Source organism: Cucurbita pepo, chromosome LG01 (assembly GCF_002806865.2).
Source record: "Cucurbita pepo subsp. pepo cultivar mu-cu-16 chromosome LG01, ASM280686v2, whole genome shotgun sequence".
Lineage (NCBI taxonomy): Eukaryota > Viridiplantae > Streptophyta > Magnoliopsida > Cucurbitales > Cucurbitaceae > Cucurbita > Cucurbita pepo.
The window spans coordinates 8367894-8393379 of NC_036638.1; the positions used below are offsets into that span (position 1 = coordinate 8367894).

At 35.4% G+C, this 25486-nt stretch overlaps 2 protein-coding genes and 1 long non-coding RNA gene across 10 annotated transcripts; 2 read left to right on the forward strand and 1 right to left on the reverse strand.

The window, feature by feature from the left end:
- The first annotated feature begins 466 nt into the window (after window positions 1-466).
- LOC111776726 (protein PHYLLO, chloroplastic) lies at window positions 467-15773 on the forward strand. Of its 6 annotated transcripts, XM_023656094.1 has the most exons (29): window positions 469-746; window positions 829-1029; window positions 1130-1341; window positions 1963-2077; window positions 2206-2322; window positions 2570-2665; window positions 3644-3703; window positions 4205-4273; window positions 4642-4746; window positions 4819-5013; window positions 5736-5834; window positions 6353-6919; window positions 7869-8093; window positions 8506-8808; window positions 9319-9386; window positions 9732-9890; window positions 10765-10890; window positions 11022-11153; window positions 11246-11369; window positions 11560-11715; window positions 11815-12057; window positions 12198-12365; window positions 12559-12702; window positions 13046-13507; window positions 13976-14278; window positions 14359-14516; window positions 14602-14709; window positions 15027-15301; window positions 15418-15773. In XM_023656094.1, the coding sequence occupies exons 1-29, from the start codon at window positions 579-581 to the stop codon at window positions 15453-15455; spliced, it is 5196 nt and encodes a 1731-aa protein (XP_023511862.1). In that variant the 5' UTR covers window positions 469-578; the 3' UTR covers window positions 15456-15773. The 6 variants fall into 6 exon arrangements, with proteins under 6 accessions (XP_023512020.1, XP_023512166.1, XP_023511862.1 ...); XM_023656176.1 differs by lacking the exon at window positions 6353-6919; XM_023656252.1 differs by lacking the exons at window positions 14359-14516; window positions 14602-14709; window positions 15027-15301; window positions 15418-15773 and having other exon boundaries at window positions 467-746; window positions 13965-14174.
- A 172-nt stretch (window positions 15774-15945) lies between these two features.
- Window positions 15946-18191, reverse strand: LOC111777098. Its single transcript, XR_002812346.1, has 4 exons — window positions 17845-18191; window positions 17534-17725; window positions 17372-17460; window positions 15946-16927 (listed from the first exon to the last, which is right to left on the reverse strand). It is a non-coding gene; the product is annotated as an uncharacterized LOC111777098 (long non-coding RNA).
- A 4046-nt stretch (window positions 18192-22237) lies between these two features.
- LOC111803968 (transcription factor bHLH49-like) lies at window positions 22238-25447 on the forward strand. Of its 3 annotated transcripts, none has more exons than XM_023688604.1 (8): window positions 22238-22514; window positions 22607-23841; window positions 23935-24000; window positions 24082-24150; window positions 24240-24311; window positions 24394-24573; window positions 24642-24729; window positions 24818-24981. In XM_023688604.1, the coding sequence occupies exons 2-8, from the start codon at window positions 22960-22962 to the stop codon at window positions 24853-24855; spliced, it is 1395 nt and encodes a 464-aa protein (XP_023544372.1). In that variant the 5' UTR covers window positions 22238-22514; window positions 22607-22959; the 3' UTR covers window positions 24856-24981. The 3 variants fall into 3 exon arrangements, with proteins under 3 accessions (XP_023544372.1, XP_023544379.1, XP_023544364.1); XM_023688611.1 differs by having other exon boundaries at window positions 22821-23841; XM_023688596.1 differs by having other exon boundaries at window positions 22238-23841; window positions 24818-25447.
- Window positions 25448-25486: the final 39 nt, after the last annotated feature.

A 25486-nucleotide genomic window follows, 5' to 3' on the forward strand; every position in this document is an offset into this window, starting at 1 on the left:
CCTGAATCGCGGCAAAATAACCCTTTCCAGATATTTCCCGATTGGGTATTCCATTTCCAGGCAATAAAGATATTTTAAAACTTTTATACAAAAATTAAAAAGAATTTAAAAGAGTATATTTTAAACTAATTACTAATAATTTTCATCCAAAGTCACAGTAAATTTATAACTGGTATTATTGAATCGAATCGGTTGAAAATTAAGATATTTTTCAGATAAAATATAAAATTATTCCAAGGAATAATTTTGAAATAAAGTAATGAGTGCTATTTTTAATTTATATTAATTTAGCCATTTTAGAATGTAGCCTCCGAGAAATAGCGTTCTTAATAATTTTGAAATAAAGTCCTTTGTAATGCTAAGTATTGATAAGGACGGGGAAGCTGTATTATGCGGATACCGTTACTAACCCGCAATATCCTGTTATCCTTGAAGATTGTGAATTCTCTTATCGTCGTCTCTCCCAATCAACTTCGTTATCTTCTTCTTCTCTCTCAAAATCTCTCTCAAAATCTCTCTCTCTCTCTCTCTCTCTCTCTCTCTCGGGGGATTTTCCTTCTCTCCATCAATCTCTCACAATGAAAGCTGACACTCTAAGCATACACAACCCTGCTCTTCCGCACCCAGTGAGGCCTTTCAACAGAGCTTCTTTCCCGCGCTCAATTCTCTTCTCTACTTCCGGTTTCATTCCCAAACCTTCCCGCCATCCGGGTTCCTTTCGCTTGCCTCACACCTCCTGCTTCAAGGTCCAAACTCCAGTGACTCTGTATGATCTTTACTTTTTCCTTCCTAATTTTCTGGTTAATATTGAGTTTTTTCGTTGCTCAGGGCGTGCGATATGACAGTCCAGTAATGGGCGCAACGGAGTTATCCGAGCTTGAAGATGTGGAATTGATGGTGGAGATGTGCATTACACATACACTGCCTCCTGCTCTGACGCTTAAGCAGGGGCTGGAGAGTATCAGTGAGGCTATTGATAAGTTGAAGTTTGAATCTCCACGTTCTTCCGACGGAGTTTTCAGGTTTCAGGTGTGGCTTTGTTTGTATTTTCGATTTTTTAAGGCTTATATCAGCAGATTCTTTTTTGGTTTGTACCTTGTGGAACGATAAACTAATGATGAAATTGCAGGTGGCTGTTCCCCCGAGTGCAAGAGCTCTTATGTGGTTTTGTTGTCAACCAGAGTCATCTGAAGTGTATCCTATCTTTTTCCTTTCCAAGGAGAAGGACGCAACAATTAAGTCACTGTACTTGAATGATACTCGCGGTGTTTTTGGAATTGGGACTGCAATTTACTTTGCTAGCTTGTCTTCTACTTCATCAAAACAATGTACATTGAAAAGGTTCCTTTCATACTTTACCTACAGTTTACTGGCTTAGATACTTGAATCAGCAATACTTTAAAAGGATGCTATTAGGACGCTGTATATTTTTTCTATTACAGGAGCAGTCACGGAAAATATTATGCCTGAAAATTTGGAAAAGTGGCATGTAGATCTCTTTTTAACTGTTATATATCTTTTCAAGTCATCCAATAAGTTGATTGAAAGATTCGTGGAGAGTAGACACATAATTTAGCTTTTGCTTGGTAAATGACTATGAAGAATTGATGTATTTTTCGATGCCAACTTGAGTATATAACTCAATCAAGCAAGACTTATATAACTCAATCAAGCAAGACTTTTGAAACTCTTTTAGAGGTTTTAGGTTTAAAATCTCTACCTTATTGAATGAAAAATTAATGTAATTCTCTGCCTCTTGTTCTTGCATCATATTTTTGCATCTCTGGTTTTTAGTTTTTGGAAGCATTAGCATATACGGCATGTCTAAATTACTTCTAATAGTTAAAATGTTTGTTGTTATGGTTTCTTTATGGGTATACAAAATGCTGTTGTATCCGATTCACTATTCAATGTCACTGAAAGCTCGGCCTACTCAAGCTTGTTCTATTACTTTTTATGAAGGTATCTCATGAATGATTCAGCTCCTATTATGGCTTATGGTTTTGTTAATGCTAACACCGGAGCGACATCTTCACTGAAGAACGAGGCTGGTCATTCATACTTTTGCGTTCCTCAAGTAAATTTTTCTGTCTAGATTTATTTATTGCCGGAATTATGCCATTGATCTGGTCATGCTGTTACACTGGTTAATTCTCTCGAGGAATATGTGCTTATAATGTCCTTGAATAATTATGGTCTTCATAGATTGAGTTGAATGAGTACGAGGGTGTTTCTGTTCTCTCTGCAACACTTGCATGGAGTGAAGCTTTCCCTTGTACATTTGAGGAAGCTCTTCATTCTTTGGGGTCATCTATCTACCAGGTATCTGGGGGTGCGGCTTTATGTTCATGGCATATTTACCCATTTTCATTCTAGTTAAGTATTGTTAGTTCGCTTCCAAGATTCTGATAACCATTATCTAATTTGTCTTTGACATGGAACCTTATAATAATCCGTATAATTAGGAACATGAAGAGATTTAGCTTTTAGGGACCTTTTGACCTACATATTATATTGTTGATATGCTAGCTTGATAATACCAAATGATTATTTTGTGGTTTATGTGCAGATTGGTACTAATTTTCCATCTAAAGAAAACTTCCAGTACAAATATATAAGATCTTCTTTAACAGCTTCGAAACTTGTGAACGTGACACATCAGATGGTATAGATTTTAATTTTTTTCCTGATACTAACTTGATAGAACATTTTGTTTGAGTTGATGATTTTATGAGCATTTAGTTTATTAATCAGGTGTATGGATTAGATGACAACACTTTTTTAGTCACTTGAAATATAGCTTGTTGCATTCATTAAGATGTATAGAACCAGTAGTTCTTATAATTGGATTGACTAGTCATCGAGTGGTGTGTGCTGTACTTGTTGTAGACAATTCTCAAGAGCCCATTATAGACAATATATTTTAGAATTAATTGTTGTTTTTTCCCCCATCTTTTGACTAGATTTCCTACCCTCTCTCCGTAGGGAAAAAATGATCGGCAAGAAGACTGCAGACTTTAGTATTAACTTGGACGTGTTTGGCTATCTTAACAAAGGTTAAGATTTTGGCTGATTTTTTTAAGTGGGCATTGAGATTATGTAACTATGTAAATATATGGTTTACACGGTATAGCTAATGAAAAGAACTCTGTTTCAGCGTTATGTTTGGCTATTTGGTTGGCAAAAATGAAAAGAAGAAAAACTCTTGAAGACAAACGTGTGAATATTGAACCTTTAGGGGATTGAAGTTAATTTTCATTGTTTGCTGAACAATGTGAAGAATAAAGCTTCACCTTCAGATTTTTTGCCCCCATTATTTTAGATTGGCAAATAAAATGCATTTTGTATTTCTTGCGAGGCTTGTCTATCAGTTTGTGTCTTAGTAGTTATCCTTTTTACTTATTAAATAGTTTTGTTTGTTTCCTATAAAATACTTTATATAGATTTGACCTCATTTATAATTGCACCTCATTGTGATTGACTTTAAAAAAAAAACTATATGGAGTTTATCTTTTCCCTCAAATCACTTAGACAAAAGAATATATTTCCCAGAAAGTTAGAAATTATATGGAGTTGTATGTTCCGATGAGGAGTTGTATGCTTCCATTCTCACCATTCTCATTTAAGAGTACAAATATTGTAGGGATACATGAAAGTATTTTCTGTGGCTGGCAAAAGCTTCAGGACTGGCATCATGGAAATGGTATCTTCTCTTTCTGGTAATCTTTCATCCTTCAATCATTGAATTCTTGATTTACTTTGGCAGAGTTCCAGCTATAGTTTTCAAACCAGATATTTTTTTTAGTTATGGACCTTACACTCAGTTTTATAGCTTGTTGTCTGCTGATCCATCTAGACTACAGAAGCAAAAGCATATGAGCAACTGATGGTTTGTGCACAATTGAGAAATATAATGCTTTGTATATTTCAAATTGTAAAATGGATTTAATAGCTCTTCCTATATCCACCTTCATAAATCAATAGTATGTATAAGTTCAGTTTATATTTCCTTGTTCATGGAACTTTGCAGTTAAGAATAACAGTAGTAAAATAATCAGCCCGTAATGAAAATTTCTACTATAGCTTTCTGGAAAAAGAGTATAAAGGGAACATGCTTAAAGTAAAACGGACATTGTTCATGCTAGTTCAACATGTCAGATGTGTTTATGGTTCCACTCTTTATTAACCTTCACAATTATTGCAGAAGGAGTCTGCACGCTCCCATCAATTCTGCATTCGGCTTTCACCAAGTGTTGCCGTTGCATGTAATATGGTGAGGTTCCAAGCTTCTAAAGTTCAGAACGGTGAAAATTATGATTAAATACGCATAAATTTCTTTTGTTGCTGACATTCTCCTCGAGTTATTCACTGTTGAACGATATATCTGTAACTTCTCTTTCCAGTTATTTTTTTATGCTTGTACACTATGTACTCATGTGCCTGCTTTTCAAAGTTTAGTGATTTTGTTTTTGAAATGCTATCATGGAGATCAGTCATTTTCCCTTTCCGGGTTTTTCTTCCTCCACAACTCACTGTGGCTTTCAAGAAGATGTATTAGTTTCCAAAGATTACACATATCCTGTTGATTTATTATTGTAAAGTTGTTTATTCTCCCTCTAATATGACCCTTTGAACCATCAGTTGGATCGTACCAACGAAACTTGTCTCTCAGAGCAAGAGCATGCCAACATTAATGCTCTCTGGGCATCGTTCATAGTTGAAGAATGTTCTCGTCTTGGTTTGACGGTATGTATATACTATTCATAAATATTTTCCATCAACATTAATGCCGACAGATCTGACTGTTATTCACTCTAGTATTTTTGCATAGCTCCTGGATCAAGATCGTCCCCTCTTGCCATTGCTGCTGCAAGTCATCCCCTGATAACATGTATTGCTTGCTTTGATGAACGCTCTCTTGCTTTTCATGCGATCGGGTATGCAAAAGGATCTCATAGCCCAGCAGTCGTAATCACATCATCAGGCACTGCTGTTTCGAATCTTCTGCCTGCTGTGAGTCACATTGAGCATATCATGTAATAATAGTCATTATTTTCTGAAAATTAATTAAACAGTTTTTAACCTATGTAATGGAGTTGCCTACGTCTTTCCAATACTTTGGAGGCTTTGACTCCTGGCGGGGACAGGAAGTTTATTTCTTCTGAGCTTGACAAATTCAAGCCCAGGTTTGCATTGCCCAAGTATCTCTCTCTCCTTTAAAATGAGAAACATTCCTTCTCTCTCTAATCAGTTTGAACATAAGTAAACTGAGGAAGAAAAGAATGTCATCGATTGATTTGGTCTCCAGAACTCAAAAGTAAGTTATAAAATATATATCTTGGCACTAAATATTTGGCCTGTCTAACCTTTTTAGTGGATTTGAACCTCAGATGCTCGTTTTGCCTAATTGAAGCTTTTCTGTCTTCGTTTTCAGTTGGTTACAAAATAAAATCTCTAATACCAGTTTTGGTGCAGACTAGTTTAGACTTGAATTTTGTTTTTCAATTATTAAAGATTTATCAATTAATACTAACAGAAATGTTAACAACTAATAATTAGGAAAATAGTTCATAAACTTGGTGGTTAACAAAATCAAGTTCCCTGGCTACCAGGAACAAAATTAAACTATAGCTATTATGGTAACTAGGCTTTTTACCAGCAGTTAGCTGTTTGAGCAGCCTAAACGAGTCGAAACTTCACAATTTTGTCTCAACTTATAATTGGCAATTTTGTAGGTTGTTGAAGCTAGTCAAGATTTTCTTCCTCTTCTATTGCTCACAGCTGACCGCCCCCTGGAGCTGCAAGATGCAGGAGCAAATCAAGCTATTAATCAGGTATTGAAATTAAATTCGCTGATTTGTTTATTGTATTTCTACCTTTTATTGTTTAATCCCCTTACTATACAAGTTTTTTGTTCAAAAGAATTTAACGTGACCTTATATTAACGTTTGCATTGTGTTCAAATTGTATTGCTGTTAAAAGATGTCTTTAGTCACAATGACGTATGTGGTAGTGACAAAAGACAATTGTATATCTGCGACAACCAGGTATATGAGAAGGCTACATAATTATGATACAACGTTAATAGTAGATTCAATCTCATTTTTCTTTTAATATCAATCAAGAGTTCGTTAACATTCATTTGGCCTCTAACCTGTACTTATCTTAGTGTCTGGTTAACGATTTTAGAGTTAAAGTGCATCCATTATCCTTTTTATTTTTTGTAATTTGAGGCAATAGACTGCCTTTCCAGTGTTTTGTTCTTTGTTCATGTTATTTTTCTTGTCTGGTGGATCCCAGACAATTTTTTTTTTTTGGTTTATCTGATCAAAGTATTTGAAATTGTTAATAGGTAAACCATTTTGGTTCATTTGTGAGGTTCTTCTTCAGTCTTCCTGCCCCAACTGATGAAATTCCCGCCAGAATGGTGCTTACCACTCTTGATTCTGCTGTACATTGGGCAACCTCTTCGCCTTGTGGCCCTGTTCACATAAATTGTCCATTTAGGGAGCCACTGGAAAATAGTCCAAGTCCATGGAATTTGAGTTCCTTAAATGGATTACAAAATTGGTTATCAAGCAGTGAAGCTTTTACCAAATATATTCGACTCGAAGCATCTCCAATGTCTATTGATACTTTTGGCCATATGGCAGAGGTTTTAAAAGTAATCCATGGAGCCAGAAATGGAATTCTACTTCTTGGGTCAATTCAATCAGAGGATGAGATATGGGCTGCTTTTCTGTTGGCCAAACATATTTCATGGCCTATAGTAGCTGATGTATTGTCTGGTTTACGATTGAGAAAGAGCTTGTCTTCCTTCCTAGAAGTGGAAAATAACTTTTTCTTTGTCGATCACCTTGATCATGCCTTGCTTTCTGATTCAGTGAGAAAATGGCTAAAATTTGACGTGATTATTCAGGTAATACTTTCCCACACATTCTTTTTTTCTTAAGCCTCTTTTCACTCTCCTTAAATTAAAGCCTAACGTAATCATCACCATAGTACATCTCATCTTCTAGAACCATTATCATTAAGAATAGGAAAGCACATTGGAGGTTTTTAATGTGGGTTTGAAATAAGTCTTTTATGATAAGGAAAGTCTGTGGGAGGAGGTTGTTGAGCTTTGGTTAAGTTCAATGTCTCCCTTTGGGCGTCTTTCACCGAGGAATTTAGTGATTACCCTTGATCTCTCATCTCTTCGAATTGGAGCCTGTTTTTGTAATTATCTTGTGTTTTTTCTGCCTTTTGTGGCTCTTTTAGCTCCTTTTGGTTTGGGCTTTCCTCTTCTTTTTTTTTTTTTTCCCCTTTTTTTTTTTGTATTGCCCTCATTATTCATTTGTTTTCAATTAAAGTTGTTCTTTTCTCTAAAAATATGGTTTTGAATGAATGCTGAGTTTAAGGAGAAAGGAAAATATCATGTCATAATGCTTAAGGGAGTATAGAATATCTGATTTCGAATGTTCAAGTTGTATTTACATAATGACGTACACTCGAGAACATTTTTGAAGGTCAAAATAATGATGGTAAGTAAGGTGCTTTTGTTGATCATTATCCACACTTCTTTAAGGTAGCTTATCATAAATGAGAAGATTCAACGTGAAATTCATTGAATATAGAATTGAAAAATAGTAGTATAGTATGACTAACTTGTATCATGAAAAGGTGAGCTAAACGTGGATTAGACCCAATTATCATACGTGAAATTTGGGAGTTAGTTTTAGGGTTCTAAAATGAAGATAGCGACTAAGTGGCACCTGCTACTTGCAACTTACCACTAGGTCTAATTCAATGAATAGAAAACTTCCAAGAATCACCTTAATATTTTTCTTCCGTCTGTTAATTAGCTCAATATTTCCAAATATTAACAGATGGGAAGCAGGGTAACAAGCAAACGTGTTTCAAAGATGCTAGAGGACTGCAGTCCCTGTTCATACATCATGGTTGATGAGCATCCAGGTCGTCATGATCCATCGCATATTGTGACCCATAGAATTCAAAGCACCGTCTTAGAATTTGTGGGTTGCTTACTTAAAACTGGTTTTCCTCGCAATAGGAGCAAGTGGACTGCTACTCTACAAGCATTGAATATGATGGTAATTTAGCTGATCTCCAGCAGTAGATTTTCATTTGTTTTTGTTCTGCAGTCGTAACAAGTCTTGTAGGAACTATCACAACTGAGAATATAATTTAGTATCGAACGCCAGTATACTGATGTTAGACTGAAATTCAGAATCCGTAGTTTTTTTACTTTATTTTTGGGAAAACAAGTATCTATATGCATATAAACGGGATGAATTTCAGTTTGTTATTCATCTCATTCAAGGAGATATTTTCTGTTGTGTTATAAGATCAAACTAATCTTGCAGACATGTAATGACCTTGTATTTTGATGTTATAACTAGATGTGGATTTTTGTCTTGTCAAAGAAAGTGATGATACTCGAGTATTTCATGGTTGCACTTTCCAATTTTTCTCATTTTCATAATGACTTCTCCTATTTTACAGGTTGAGTGGGAAATACAATTTCAAATTTCTGCTAACTACTGTCTATCTGAGCCACAAGTTGCTCAGGTAATCTCAGAGGCACTTCCATTTGATTCTGTTCTGTTCTTGGGGAATAGCATGCCAATCCGTGATGTTGATATGTATGCACGTGGTTGGTCAAAATGCACCGACAGTGTAGCGGTTAGACCATTAAACTTACAACTGCCTTTTTGCTGGACATGGACTTCTGGAAATAGGGGAGCCAGTGGTATTGACGGACTTCTAAGCACAGCTGTTGGTTTCTCTGTTGGCTGCAACAAACGAGTATGTCACTAGAATTTGTATGTACAATTTTATCTGCAAACAGGTCACTTACAGGGCTTATCAGTTTTATAAAGGACTATACCGATTCATTATAAATGCCATGATAATGCAGTTTCAAATTTCATTTTCCACATACCATGGTTCATTTTTATAACATCTGACCAAGCAGTCTTTCCAGAAAACTGGATAAGGTATCTGCCATGTACAAAATGTACATAGACATTGCATTATTATTCCTGAAGTTTTTTGTTCTTTTAATATCAAACGAGTCATGGGACATACTATTTTTATCCTTTTTGAGTCCAACTTGGATTCTGAATGGTAGGTTGAGTATTATTTGGCACGACAATCATAAGGGAGTGGATGGTCATAATAATTATACTCTCATTTTTCTTGTGTTGCTATTCATTGAATCTTTTGTATACTGGGTACCTTTAGATAAGAATATATATGTCTATTTCTTTATCTTTCCTTTCTCTTTAATCCTTTCACATTCCAATCAATATTCAGGTGCTTTGTGTAGTCGGAGATGTTTCTTTCCTTCATGATACAAATGGCTTGGCAATTTTGAACCAGAGGTATGATGGAAGAAAAAAAAAAAAAAAAAAAAAATCTCTGTTTTGTGCGACAGAAACTGTACAATTTTTCTTTACTGTTTTTCCTTTGTTTGTTTTCTATTTTTCAGGAATTAACATGCTTTTAAATAGCTTCAGTTTTTTTAAACGTGTTATATTATCATTTATCTCACTTGGTTGGCATTTTTTCACTTTAATTACCGTTTTTTTTTTCCTTTCATCTGAAGGAGGGTATGGCTTTTCCCCCCTGAAATCTGCACTCTATGGCAGCTTATATTATTTTTTCCTTCATTGTACTTCAATAAAAAACATTTTCATGCTAATTGTTTAGTAACCTACTCTCTGAAGGATGACGAGGAAACCAGTGACTGTAGTTGTAATCAATAATAATGGTGGGGCAATCTTTAGTCTCCTCCCTATCAAGGACAAAGTAGAGGCAGCAATACTGGACCAGTTCTTCCACACCTCTCACAAGATTTCACTCCGTAGCTTATGTGTGGCACATGGGTAAGAACTATGTATATACCTTAATATATTGTAACTGAGTTTTCATTTAACAGGTTTTGTCTCTTATTGTTCATACATAACCATGATTTAATTACTGTAACGAAAATTAATTGGTCTATTTCGTTCTTACAAAAAAAATTTACGTAAATTCTTCTGAAAAAATAAGGTCGCAGGTTTTCCAATAAGCAGTCTACAAGTGTTATTCAAACAGCTTCATTTCTAAGATGGAAGGGGAAAATTTTGTACACTTCAACGTAATAAATTCCAAGTTTTTGAATCTTATCAGTGTATCTTGATTATTTAAAAAGCATAAAATTAAAATGGGTTTTGATCTTTTTTGTTGCTGTATCTGATTAGTGCCAATCGTTAGGCTCAAATCTAAGCATCTTTTAATGTACTGAACTGGAGCGTTATGCTTAATGAAAACATGTTGGTCATTGAAACAAATCAAGGCTCTCAGTTGTGCTTGTGGGGGTTGGAAAGATCTTCCAGTGAAACAATTACCAGATGAACAACAATAGAGAGGGCAGATTACGTTTTAAAGAGGAGACAAGTTCCTCAACCTAGGAGCAAACTTGAACTAGGCGTTCGATAATTACATGTAAATAGACAATTCCAGAATTTAATGTATACTACTGATGTTAGCATCTTAATCTTGGATAATTCACAATAAGCAAATTATGTGGGTGAGAAAAAAATGTGAGCATACAAAAACAAACCCGCAAAAGGGAGAATTGGAACTCAATCAACTGGGTAAGAGTTTGAAGAAGTTATCATGTTTTCTTTACTCTGCATGTTTGTCTTTATCTCAGTTAAATTCTGCATATTCTGTGTCAATCTTGCTTCATTTAACCTGAAATTGCTAGTTATACAGCCTGAAGCATTTACATGTACGGACAAAGATGGAACTCCAAGATGCTTTATTTATGTCTCAATGTGAAGAAAATGACTGCATAATCGAGGTCGAAAGTTCCATTGATGCCAATACTTCCTTCCACAGGTTTTTTAAAAATAATTATTCAAGTTAAATTCCTTTAGGTTGTTAGATTTTCCTCTCTTTTTTGAGAAATAAAACTTCTTTTAAGGTTACAACTGTTATTTGCTGTTAACACTTTATGATCGTCGTGCTAGTGTCTTGAGGAAGTTCACTTGTCAAGCAGTAGACCATGGTTTACGGATCTTTTCAAGGCTTTATTTTGAAGAATCTGTTTCACCTGGACTCTTCCTTTGCAAGATAAGTAGAATGGAATACACATTGTTCAGGTGTTTAGCTGTTCTCCATATTGATACACATTGATGGTAACTAGAGAAGTTTGGTTGACTAAATCTCTTTCCCCTCTTTCTTTGGGTGATAGAATCCCTCTATGTGCTCCACCTACAACTTCTTGTAATTCTATTGATCAAGTCAATCGGAGCTTCTTCAGAGAAGGTTTTGTTTTGTCTTTGTTTCTTGAGGACGGAAGTCTTGGGCTTGGTGAGGTTAGTTTTACTTCCGATTTGTTGTACAAGCAATTGAGTGCCCTCTTTATTTAACATTGATGCTTCAAATATGAGCCTGCCAATCTCAAGCTTCCTATCGACCCTTGCGTACTTGAGCCTACTAGTCCCTTGGGAGAGAGTAGGATGGGTATATTACTTTATTAGTTAATTACGTGTTGCTATTCAACAGGTTTCACCCCTTGAAATCCACAAAGAGAACCTACTAGATGTGGAAGAGCAACTTAAGTGTCTTCTTCATATGTTAAAGGGAGCCAAGATCAGCAGCTCCATTCCTCTACTACGGGGCTCATTTTCATCTTGGATTTTCCATGAACTGGGAATACCTGTAGGTGCTCCTATAATTCAGCCTATGCAATTATTTTCGTCTAAAATCAAAATGTCAAATTTAATAAAAGGACTCTTTTTCATGGTGAACCATTTACAGCCACGTTCGATCTATCCAAGTGTTAGATGTGGCTTGGAAATGGCTGTTCTCAATGCCATAGCAGGAAGAAAAGGTTGCAGCTTGTTAGATGTACTCCAGCATCGGTTAGTTGAAGAAGACGACTTGTCATCTTCGTCAAAAGTTAAAATTTGTGGGCTGTTGGATTCTGGTGGAACTCCATCTGAGGTAGCTCGTGTTGCTAAGACACTGGTCGAAGAAGGATTTCCTGCTATCAAGTTAAAGGCAAGCTGCATTACCATTTTCTGAAGATTCTCTCTGATTTTCTTTCTGACAGAGTATTCTCACTGTCATGTATCTCAAGATTTTTTGGTTTACAGAACCTACATTGACTTACTAATGGTTTAATAATTGAACAATTGCAGGTAGCCCGACAAGGGAATGTCATGTATGATGCTGCAGTTGTACAGGAAGTAAGGAAGAAGCTTGGCAACCAGATTGAACTCCGTGTTGATGCCAATCGGAATTGGAGCTATGAAGAAGCTATTCTATTTAGCTCTTTGGTGAAGGACTGTGGCTTGCAATATATTGAGGTACTATTCGTGAATGTATCTCATATATCTGGAATGATATATGACAGTTAAAATTGTATGAACCTTTAAAGAGATGCTAAGATCTTAATACACAGTCTTCATGCTATACTGCCTTTGTAGTCTTAACACTTCTTGTTATTCTGGTCATTATTAAGTTGATGTAGTCACGTTGCTCTTTAATTTCTCAACTCAGGAACCAGTTATGGATGAAGATGCTATTGTTAAATTCTGTGAAGAGAGTGGTTTGCCTGTTGCACTGGATGAAACTATCGATGGTATTCAAGATAATCCTGTGAAAGAACTTGCAAAGTATGTTCATCCCGGAATTGTTGCTATAGTAAGTGACATATAAAACCCTTATTTCTATTCAGTGGTCAAATATATACAAATTCCAGAAACTTTATATTGAAGATGCCCAGTAGACCTCCCAGCCTAGCATAGAAAAAAAGGAAATATGTTCCCTACAAACTCATTTTAGTGAAGAGCCACGAGAAGTACACTATTTAAAAATAGCTGGAAAAATATAAAACAGTCTAAAATAAGCTGGAAAAATATAAATAATGTCAAAATATATTAACGAAATGTGTCGTTATTAAAGACTCTGTTCCGAGGCTTCGAATCACTTTAATATATATTGCATACTGATCTTGATTTTTGATAAGTTGTATTATTCCTTCTAGGTTATAAAACCCAGTGTCATTGGCGGATTTGAAAATGCAGCATTAGTAGCAAGGTGGGCACAGCAACACGGAAAAATGGCTGTTGTTAGTGCTGCATTTGAAAGTGGTGTAGGTTTATCTGGATACATACATTTATCCTGTTATCTGGAGCTTCAGAATGCAGAAATAAGAAAACTGATGGATATTCAACCAGCTCCATCTATAGCCCACGGTCTAGGAACTTTCCGTTGGCTTGACGAAGATGTAACTGTCAATCCTCTCAGAATTGGTCGTGACCCTCATAGTGGCATTATAGAAGCATCTGTTGCTGAGGCTAATCGACTTCTAAAAAGTTTTCAAATCAACCAGAAGTTTGTTTGTAGAAAGTTTACTGAAGAGCAAGTTTGTAGGTACAAATTAACTGTAGACTCAAAGGGGTTCTCTTATTTAATAAAAGTTCTAGAGGTTGGACAAAGAACAAACGTAAGTAAGAGTTTCAAAGCAATTGTTACCTGTTTTTCCTTTCTGATAACGTCAATCATCTGCTGGTATCATTTAATGCTTCCATATTCATTGGAGCCTTTCATCGCTACGTGATTGGAATCAAATAATTGCTCCAATAAGAAATGTTTGTTACTGAAACGGTGTATTTTTCTTCTACCAGTAATTTTCTACTACAATAAGCTAGTAGGTTTCTTTCTTTTCAAACCCGTGGGGTCTAGTTTCATATGATATGACAGACATGATGCATTGAAAACATGGTTGGATGAAATCTTTTATTATGACTTATGAAGCAGAGTTTTTCTCTGTTTTGTTTTGCAGTGTATTTCTTGAACATGCATCTTCATGCATTTGTAGCATCCATTTATTTGTTGTGATGACATCTGCTTAACAATAATTATGACCTGTATCATTATTTTCTTATGTTCCTCCTACTTAGAGCTTCTGCAGGATAATGTGCTATTATTTCTTCATGGATTTCTTGGGACTGGTGAAGACTGGATTACAATCATGAAGGCCATCTCAGGTTCAGCTAGATGCATTTCTATTGACCTTCCTGGTCATGGGGAATCAACAACACAAAAGAATGATTGTGATGTTCATGGTGTGGAGGAACCAAGTTTTTCTATGGAGGTTGTTGCTAATCTACTGTATAAGTTGATTCATCATCTTGCTCCTGGTAAAGTTAACCTCGTAGGGTATTCAATGGGGGCTAGGATTGCCATGTACATGGCCTTGAGATTTGCTGATAAGGTTGTTTATGAAGCCTGCTAACTTTTCAAAGTTTTTCATACATGTTTAATTCTTAAGAAAGATGAATGTCTGTTTTGAAGATTGGAAGAGCTGCTATAATATCTGGAAGCCCTGGATTAAAAGACAAGATGGCAAGAAGAATCCGGAGAGTTAAAGATGATTCTAGAGCACGAATCCTTAAGGCCTATGGTTTAGAGAGCTTTCTTGAAGCATGGTATAGTGGGGAACTATGGAAAAGGTGATTTTATTAGTTTTATTTTATCATCACCTTGAATGCTATTGTTGAGCCCATTCCTATAATCTTTTACTTTGGTTCCTAGCAGTTTAAGAGAACATCCACATTATAGTCAAATTATTGCCAGCCGATCGAAGCATGATGATGTGCAGCATCTTGCAAAAGCTCTATCTGATTTAAGCATTGGAAGGCAGCCGTAAGTTTAAAATGGGATGAACCTTCTTCCCATCTTTACAGTTTCTAAAATCTAAATAAAAATTGACAACAATGTTGGTTAAATGCACCTAGACACGTTTATTGCCACAACTTTGCATGCATAGTCAAGTTACGGAGGTAAAAGACTCCCAAAGCACCAAAATGTGTATTACAATAAAACTTTCAAATTGGGAATTAAGTAGAAAGACTACAATCTTTAGAAAGCTGTTTACTTTTACACCAGCACAAAGCATGAAACATAATCAATTCCAGATTATGGGATGAATCATATCATTCTTTTCCCCTTCTGCATGATAGGCAATTGTGGGATGAATTAAAATGCTGCAAAACACCTCTTTCAATCATTGTTGGGGAGAAGGATACAAAATTCAAGACAATTGCACAGCAAATTCTTTCTCAAATTGATATGGGCAGGAAGATCAAGGATGAACCAATTGTTGACCTCCATGAAATAGTCGAGATCCCGGACTCAGGACATGCTGCCCATCTGGAGAATCCTCTTGCTGTTATCAATGCATTAAGTAAATTTCTAATAAGGAGTAGAACACAGTTCTACAATTCAGATTTCGCAGGTACCATTTTTATAACCTTTGACATCCTAAAACTAACATTGATGTTGATGATGATAACAATAGTGACCTCAAGCATAATTCTAAATGGCTCGGTATTTATCCTGTTTATTTGTTAGGCCAAGTCGCAATTACGCATGAGAGCCACCTTTTGTAAGGGTGCTGCAGCCTGTATTCAGCATCAAATAAGAGAGTTGGGATTCAGATTCTATAAAGTTGGTGGCTGCACAAGTCTTGGATACATCATATGCCAACATGTACAGGTTCTTAGCGTTTTATTGTCACAGGCAATTATATCCTCCTGTTATTAAGTTCAGTCATAGACAAATTTCTTTTGACTGCCTATAATTATTCTTTGCTGCTATTTTACATAGGGAATGATCTCTTTGAACGGCCTTGAAAATCTTGTATGTTACTATGAACTGGTTTTACAAAGGAATTTGATGTACTCCTAAGAGAGGGTTACTTCTTGTTATATACTTATAGTTTTGAGAATCAGGCAGTTAGGTCCCAAAATAACATATTAAGCTGATAGAATGCACCGAAATATGAAAGAGAAAATCGTAACAAATAACATTTCTGATATAGCCCTTCTAGGAGTAAAATGATACTTCCTTGAACCATGACTTGAGAAATGAAACTATGTTAGGATAAAGTGCTGGAGCAGAAAAATTGAAGCAAACAATTAACTCATAGTTTAAGGTGGAAAGTAATTATCCAACTTGTAGAAAAAATCTTCTCAAGGATTGGGATTCTTCAGCCTGACTAGAAAATGGAATTTCCATTCTTTTGACAACTTTCTTTTTGCTTTCTTGACATACACAAGGAGTCTAGGACTGGAAAATCCGCTTGAAATATTCGAAAGGTTCCTTTTGATTAATGCATTTTTGGCAGACTTGTACAAGTCTCAGATTGTATGAACTCTATTATTACAGGAAACGTCTGAAATGCTCCCCCTTGAAACTGATAAGTAGGGGAAACATCTAAATATGTCTTAATCCTGCCATTGTCTCCGGTTAAAAACCGTCTGATACACAGCCCAAATCAATAAAACTACAGCTGAGGCCATAAATGCCATAGAATAGTAGCTGCAAAACCTGGCAATTTTTGGCTTATTAGCAGAAAACATCAAGGCGTTAAATGCGCCTGAGAATGCCATCACAGTTGAAAGTAGAAAGGCATGGAAAGTTGATGGAAGGCCTTTGAAGATTACAGTAGGCACAGGATTCCCATTCACTTGCTCATAAGGAAACAAGAGAATGAGGGTCACTGTTTTGAAGGAGCAGCACAATATACAGTACATCAGATTGGTTGAAATGTCCAATCTTGAACATGCCTTACCAAGGATGTGAAAATGCTGGGGAAAAGAAGTCTCTGGACTCATATTGATAGCTCCAGCGTTCTTCATTGCTGGACAATATGAGGGAACCTCATTGCGCATCTGTGTTGTTTAGACGTATTTATAGTTGTTGAAGAGTTCATTCTAAGCTGCTTCTGCTGGGAAGCTTCTTATCTAGACTTGATCCAAGAAAAAAAAAAAGTCCATACGAGAATCTTCAAGGAAACTTCATAAAGCATGGCTGTTGATCTTTGAAGCTTCTGGGAATTTGCACTGATAGGATAGAGGAACTAAAGAGTAAAGAAAAAGTGAGTAAATGAAAGAGAATCCAAAGAGCCATGGAAATGTGTGTGCCTCACATTCCACCAACATATAAAGACCCCATCCCCTGACCCACTTTCCACTAAGAAAAGCAACTACTTGACTTCACTTCTCTTTGCTACCAAATTACTTAGAAACTTTCCCCACAAGAAACTCACTTTACTCTTTTTTTGTTTCTTTCGGTTATAACTTATACATGTTCTTAATTTTAAGCATACATTTAGATTCCATAATTCAAAAAAATTTATGTTTATATTGGTATTATTATTGTTTTTAATGTGTATATAAGAGGGAAAAATAGTAAAAATATTTCGAATTTATATTTAGTAGCTAGGTGGGAATATAACTTTTCTTCCCAAAGCTATCTCTTAAGACATTATAAGTGAGCGACGATCACAAGCATTGAAACTCACCACAGCCATGGCTTCCAATTCACCTCCTCGTCCTCCAGATCCTCCTCCATTTTCCTTTCGTAATGTCATGAAACAAGCTTTATCCCGATCTGCTTCCATATTATCCAAATTAGTTCCTCAATTACACGAAAGTAGTTCAGCGAATCGATATGAAGTCATTACCAGATTTATTCACGCAATGGCGCTCAATCGAAGGAGATTCGACGCACTGCAGCATCGCACACTTCCATTGTACGTCGTTAATGAATTCCAGAGCTATCCAATTCCAGGAGCGTCGGGGAGAGGAATTTGAGTCTCACTTTTCAGGCGGCCGTAGGATTGCTCGTCTCTCCACAGATTCCGCCTTCTCAATTCCTACAAATCGCGAAGGTAATAATGGTGATAAACTACGGAGTTTCGTTTTGTGGCGTTAATCTTCGGGATTCCTTTCCGAGATTCGGAAACAATCTCGAGAAATTCGGTTCAGTACTAACCTCAATGATGTTCTACCTAATGGCGATCTCCTTCCTTCCGGGGAGTTTATGCTGGATAATTTGGTCGGTGTTTGGTCTGTCAATGGCGGCCTTCTTGCTCTCGCTCTTCAGATGATCAGTGGAGAGCCCATCCAAAATTAAAAATATAATCAATTGAAGATTATTGTCATTTTAAGGCCTTCCATTACTTTTGAAGAGCTTAAAATGACACCTGACAACTCTGCCTGTGTCGTTTATGTCTTTTCGACACAGCCGGTCCCAAGCCCGGGTTCAAAGAGGAGGGGCAACATGTCGTCTTCAGATTATTATTATTATTATTATTATTATTATTATTTTCTTGTTATTGTATGAAATAACAAACTAATTAATAATTCTTGATCCGGTTCGTCAAACATCCCTATTCTTGATTTCAATTTTTCCCGGTATATCAGAACCGTTTTTTAATTTATTACATAAGTAGTGAACTAATTCAATGAATTTATAAATTCTATTTTATATTAAAATAACTAGAGAAAATTCTATTCGTATATTTTACTATATTAAAGGGTTTGTGATATCTCATCGATAGAAATATATTATTGTTATATTGAGATTGTGTCATCGAGAAAGAGGGAATCAAGTGATTCTCTCTTTCTTTCTTTTTTTCACTTTGAAAGTATCGACCCATACTATCGCAAAAGAGATGGTATGAATCAATATTTTTTTTTTGAAGCAATTCAGAATCAGAAAGAAATAAGTTTGGTAAAACATCGGAAATAAATTATTCTAATTAATAAGAGCTCAACGGGACCTACCCGTCTTTTTTTCTGATTCAGGGATCATGTTCAGTTCTTAGCTTTCATGTCTACGACTCAGTTCAAATATTGGCCAAATTAAAATGAGAAATTATTTTTAATTTCATATTTCATATTTAATTCTTATTTAAAATCATCATTTTGACCGAATATTAATATCTTTTATTTGTGTATTTTTTAAAGAAACCTATTTCTTTGTTATAAGGCCCATTTATATCAATTCAATAAGCTCGTGGGCTCCCAGCTTCTAATTGGGCTTCATTCTGGATTTATTGGGCCGTTAATGGGTATACCATGTTAAAATAAATAAATAAATTAATAATAATAATAAAGTAGCATTAGCTTTCCTACAAGTATCTATTTAAATGAATTAATTAAAAGTATGTTCAACATTATAAATAAATACCTCAAAAAAATGCTAAATGTTTTTTAAAAATATTATTATTATTTTGAAAGAACAAAAAAATGTAAAAAATAAGAAAAACGTGGAGATTTAGATTTGAGGGGTAGCTAATGCCTTAACAAGTAAAACACTTTCCTTTGGGGTATTAAAGTCTTCAAGGAACTTACTCCCTCAACATCGCCAAACACCTACATTTTCCCGACAATATATATTCATTTAAATTACTCTAATATTTATTTATTTAGATGCGACTATTATCAATATAAAGCCGAGAAAAAAAATGTAAAAATAGCATTAAAAAAAATACGAAATGATATGGACCTATAACGAATGAATTATGTAAAATAGTGAAAGATGCGGAGAGTTTGGCAAACCCTTTTAGGTATTAATGTATAGATCCTACTTTGCCTACTCATTTTCGTTACATTTCTAGATAAGATTGTGACATTTGTGAGAAACTAAAGAAATATCATCATACCGAGCATATTCCCTATTTTTACTGTTTACATAAATGGGGTTGGGGACGAGATTATATTCCATGTCCCTGTTCCCATCCCGTTTAATATAAATATATTTTCAACACGCACACGCACACACAAAGTTCAACATCTTTTGAGGAATGAAATAGGTGACGAGGATAGAGACGAGAAAGACTTAAACACCCATCCATCCATAACCAATAATTACAAATTATGAAGAGATTAATTAAATGTTAACGTGAACTGTCCATTTAATTATTAATTAATGAATAATTGATTATATTTTGAACTATGGGAAATTAATTATTACCATTTTAGATTCGTAATTATTTACAAATCTCAAACGTGCCTCCTTTAATTGATGCTTAAAACCTCACTTTATTCCTGCCTACAATCATTATTTTCATTTTTAATTAAGTATTTAATGTAACACATAATTGGCCATAAATTAAATTATTAATTTAATTCTTACAATTTAATATTTTTTTTAATAATAATTTGATCAATCTAATCCTTACATTATAAAAACATTTCATGCATTTCTATAATCTCACTAATTAAATATATATGGTCTTTACAAATCATTACCACATTAATTATTTACTACACATGTTTTCTATTTATAAACTAATAAACATTATCTTTTTTTATTTAAATTTTATAAAATTAAATAAAAAAGTGAGTCCCGATATAAGAGCCATTCGGAGTGGAAGCCACGTAATCCGTTAATTAAGTAAATATATATATTATTATTATTGATAAAGAAAATATACAAAAATAAATAAACACCAACTTTAATCATAATCTCTGTCGTTTACACAAACGACAACATTTAATCCAACCTCCAAAATTATTCCAATTCCCACTTTTTTGTTTTTTTTTTCTTTTTAAAAAAAATTAAATTTAATCTTCCCTTTCCCTTTTTAATCCATTTCATGTTTTGTTTAGAATCTCCTAAAAATAATAATCATTTAACTTTTATGATTCACATGAAGTTAAATCGTTCATCTTGAATAAAAAAATATTCTCTCAATTGATATGAGGCTTTTTGGGAAAAGCAAAGTTATGAAAGCTTATGTTCAAAATGGACAATATCATACTAACGTGGAGAGTCGTATTCAATTAATTTATTTGGTGTGAAATTGGAAATATTTAAAAAAAAAAATTATTTGAAAGCTGTTGGTGTTTTCAAGTTCCAATGCCAACTAATGATAATGACAGACAAGAAGTACACAGAGATAGAGGTTGGAGACACTAATTATTAAATTAATATTTCTATTTATTTCCAAATTTTCAAAATAAGTAAACTCAATTATTAATATATTTTAGTATAACCATGCGTCGGATTTCCGATGCTTTCCTGGCCGTCCGATTTGTTTACCTTTTACTTTTGACCCCTCCTGTTCTTTTGGGGATTTTAAGGTATTTATTTATTTAAAGGGAACATGGAATTTACGAATATTATAATATTATTACGTGAGTTTATAAATATTGGGTGCCTTTTTCCCATTCCGAAATTCTAATTTTTATAAATCTTAAAAGCTATTTCCTTTTAAATTATTTGATTTATTTAAAGAAAAAGAAGTATGGTGAAAGTAAGTAATATGGAAACACAACAAATAAAAAATTAGTTTTTATTTTTCTCCTTTTTTATTTAAGAAAACTATATTTTAATTTTTTAAGTTTCGGTCAAAACATAACGAACGAATAAATAAAAAGCAAAAACAACATTGGAGCTTAGAACAAAATAACTACACGGTACGTTTTCATTTTCTACAAATCTTTTTTCCAAAAATTAGTCTAAGTTAATAAGTTTATTGATTAACGGAGTGTCTTAGTTAGTCTTAGATTTTGATGGTATTTTTTATAAATATGTTCTAAAATTAAGAATATGGGCATAGAATTTTGGAAGTGAAAAGCAATTTGTGACAACAAAAGAGAGGAACCCAACAACAATAAAATTTCCATATTAAAGATAGCAACAAAATAATAGGAAGTAGTATGAATGTGCAAGCATTTGGCATGGTATGGTTAATAAATGGGCACAATAATTTGTATTATTGAACCCAATTATGAGGTATTTACTACTCTCTGCTACGCTTTAGCATCCTCTGCACAGTTTCAACAACATATCGGACAATATTTACTCACCCTTTTGCCTTCTGGTTACCAATTCACCTCTCAACAACCAATTTCTTGCCTCACTTACCAACTTTTTGTTTTTAATGATATGATAACTCTTGTTCTAAACAATGCCCCCTTTCTCTTTTAATTTGACATTCATACTCATTTATTAAGTTTTGGTACAAAACTTACATTTTTGGGTTTATAATCCATTTTATGGAAGGTTTGGATATGAATTTGATGACCCATTTGTTGTTTTAGTTTAGGAATTCTTAAAGCTTTCAACTTTTTTGATTATTGGATTGGATTCTCATTTGGGTCATCTCATTAAAGTCATAATCTACGTAATATTTTATCCTTTTGAATTCATAGATGGGGTTTCTTAAAAGTTAAGGGTTTTGTAACTTTAGAGAGAAAGAAAGGCAAAAAAACAGAAAGGGAGGAGAAAATTAGAGACGAATTCAAATTTCAAAAAGTAGAGAGATGAAAATGGAAAGATGGAGTAAAAGATGTGAAAAGAAAACCCATTTTAATTTAATTCATCTTAATGGTTTTAATGATCAAGAGCTCTCATTTTCATGCAAGTTTGGCTATAAATGCACGACCTTTACTGTTCTAGCTTCCCTTTTCACCATTGCTTAAATAACCCATGTCCTCTGCGTATCTTTACACTGCCAATCTCTCCTTCCCTCTCTGTATTTGATGCAATAAAATCTTCCTTTTTCTGTGCGAGCATCTCTCTGAGGCGTGACAGAGCAGAGGCTGGGGGTCTGCGCTCAAAATTTTGAAAAAGGGGTTCGAATATGAAGCCCAAATTCAATGGAATTTACTCGAACAAAAGCTTGAATGAGCTATGGAGTACTGAAAGTGGTACGTTTTGTGAAATGGGTATCTTTCTCTTCCTACTTTTGGTGCCGTTTTGTTTCTCTGTGATTCATAACTTGGTTTGTTTTTCTGGCTAGGGCTGTGAACCTCTATTTATTAGGCTGAAATCAATGCTCTCTTCTCTTTGAACTGTCGCTTTTAGTTTCTGTGGCCTTTTGGAGCCCTTCATTTTCTGCTGTTTTAGTACTTTTAAGCTCCCTCGTTGCTTGGGAAATGGTAGCTTCATAAATCTTCGCCCCTGTTCTGTTCTTTAATTTCTTCCTTACAAGCATTTACTGTTGGCTCCTTCAGATTCTTCCACTATTTATTCCTTTTCCTGAATTGGGGGAGTTTGTATAAGGGAAATCCATAGATTCTGCTTGGAGGGAGTAGATTTTGAAGTTTGTGATCAAAAGCTATTGCAAAAGTTGGGTATCTTAGTCGACATATTATGGACAATTCCATCAGCTGTTCGCATAGCATGTTTTCAGATATGAGATTTGGCGAGACGACTCTCACCAGTATGCCAGTGGCTGTGGTTGAGCCATTTAGCTCTACTGTTTGGGAACAAGCAGCTAATTCCCAAAACATGGGAACTAGCAAGGCCAGTGGCTGTCCAGTTTCTTTGAGCCCTGATATCAGCTGGAACCTATCACATAATATGTTTAAAGGGGGAGTTTATCTACCTCACGGCGTGCTCCCACAGAGCTTGTCTCAACTTCCAGCTGATTCTTCATTTATTGAGCGTGCAGCCAGGCTCTCCTGTTTCAGTGGTGATATTGTTGGCCATTTCAACATTCATGAGCCTCCTATGAGTGTTTCAATCCCTGAGAGATGGGATGAGATTCCACGAAATGGGTTAGGCTTGGTTTCTGGAATTGAAGGACAATCTCAGAGAACTAATGAACATGGAGCTGATGAAAATGGAAGCCCTTTGAAAGTGGATGATCGTGGTAAACAAGCTACTGATGGTTCTTCTGCTAATGAATCTGATGAAGCTGAGTTTAGCGGCGGTGATGGGCCATGTGCGATAGAGGTCACAGCCAACCAAGTTTCTGCCAAGGGCCGGAAAAGGAAAAGAACTGGACAGGTAATGAATAATGACTCTTGTTCTGATCAACCCAATGGACCTCTGCAACAAGCTACTGTTTCAGCTAAGAATGATACTCAAAATCAGCCAAAAGGAGATCAAAATCCAAGCTCAACTGCTAACAAGGCTGCAGGAAAACATGGTAAACAGGCGTCTCAACCTTCAGATCCACCAAAGGAAGAGTATATTCATGTTCGAGCTCGACGGGGCCAGGCGACGAACAGCCATAGTCTTGCAGAGAGGGTAAGATATGTCACATTCAATCTTTGACACCATGTTGGAATAGCTTCTCTAAGCATGAAAACTGAAGTTGACTGAGTTTGAGTTCTGTTATAGGTAAGGAGGGAGAAGATCAGTGAGAGGATGAAGTTTCTTCAAGAACTAGTCCCTGGTTGCAGCAAGGTTTGATGGTTAAATTTGTACTTTAGACACTAGAATCACATCAAAATCTATGTTCGTCTCCATTAAAGTTCTATGATGCAGGTTACCGGAAAGGCGGTGATGCTAGACGAAATCATTAACTATGTCCAATCGCTGCAACGACAAGTCGAGGTATGAAAGTCAGTTCACCTTCTTCGTAGCAAGTAGCATATATACTTCTGGTTTCTAAATCATTGTTTGAACTTCCATGAGATTTGCAGTTCTTATCGATGAAACTCGCTACCGTGAATCCAAGGATGGATATCAACATCGACGGGCTCCTAGCCAAAGATGTAAGTGTAATTTCACGTCGAAGTTCTCGAGACAATCAGTTCATACATATCCTGGTTCTAACACACATTGATTTTGTCTTAGATTCTTCAATCACAAGCTGGTCCATCGTTGACATATATGCCCACCGGTTGTCCCCCGCCTCGTGTTTCTCATCATCGACTTATTCCAAGCGGTTTTCCTGCCATAGGGAGCTCTGAGATGTTAAGGAAAATGAGTTCCCAGATGAATCCAAGGTCTAATGGATTTAAGGAGCCTTCTCAGGTAGAAACTCAAGCATCTTGATGCATATTTATCAATGGTTTGTTAAATGTATCAAACTATGTCCACAGATAAAGAGTGTGTGGGATGGTGAGCTCCAAAACATTGTGCAGATGAGCTTTGGGATGTCCACTACCCTCAATTGTTTAGAACTCGAAGGTAAAATAGGAACTACCCGTCTCGCTCAAACATTGAAACTCCGTCCCGAAATCGTTGAACTCAAATAGAAATTGGTCTGTTCTTGCAGGATCTGATTCACCAGGCAATACAAAAGTTGCACATTGAAATTTCTTCTTAATTGCCACGAACCATTTACGCTTCGTGTACATGTGCATTAGTATTAGTATTAGTATTAGTATTAGTATTAGTATGAGATTCATCATGGCCACGAACTATTTCTACTTCGTGGTAATGTGATATAAGAAATACGATTACTGTATTCGGAGCTGCTTTACTCTAGCTGGTGACTGATTCGGAGCGATAGATATCGACCGAGGCAGTAAATTGCCCCGTGACGATCGCCCCGAAATCAACAACCTGGTAGAGAAACTAGTGTACGATCTCATTAGTTTAGATTATAGGAGACGCGTTGTCTTAGACGATGTACAGAAGTCGATGAATCGATATCTGGAAAGCAAGGAACATGAGCTTTTGCTTAGTAGTGTGTGTAGTTTCATTAGCTGAAGTGGGTTGGCAGTAACTTTTACAAGTCGAGGAATTTATTGTTGCGTTCTTGGAGCGGGTCAAAACCCGACCCATTTCATTCACGCATTTTGCTAGCCCGTTTGTTCTTGTATTGGGCCTACTGGGCTTACCGAAATCTAGGCCCAAATTTCGTAAAAGCAGGAATAAAATTACAAGAATATAATTACAGTTTTCCTTTTACCCATTTCTTACAAATTTATTATATCTAATT

Coding starts and splice junctions, on each gene's coding strand:
- LOC111776726 (XM_023656094.1), top strand. CDS start 579: ATGAAAGCTGACACTCTAAGCATACACAACCCTGCTCTTCCGCACCCA. Junction 9,891..10,764: donor AGCTTATGTGTGGCACATGG/GTAAGAACTATG, acceptor CTAGTTATACAG/CCTGAAGCATTTACATGTAC. Junction 11,716..11,814: donor TCCATGAACTGGGAATACCT/GTAGGTGCTCCT, acceptor AACCATTTACAG/CCACGTTCGATCTATCCAAG.
- LOC111803968 (XM_023688596.1), top strand. CDS start 22,960: ATGGACAATTCCATCAGCTGTTCGCATAGCATGTTTTCAGATATGAGA. Junction 24,001..24,081: donor TAGTCCCTGGTTGCAGCAAG/GTTTGATGGTTA, acceptor TCTATGATGCAG/GTTACCGGAAAGGCGGTGAT. Junction 24,151..24,239: donor CGCTGCAACGACAAGTCGAG/GTATGAAAGTCA, acceptor TGAGATTTGCAG/TTCTTATCGATGAAACTCGC.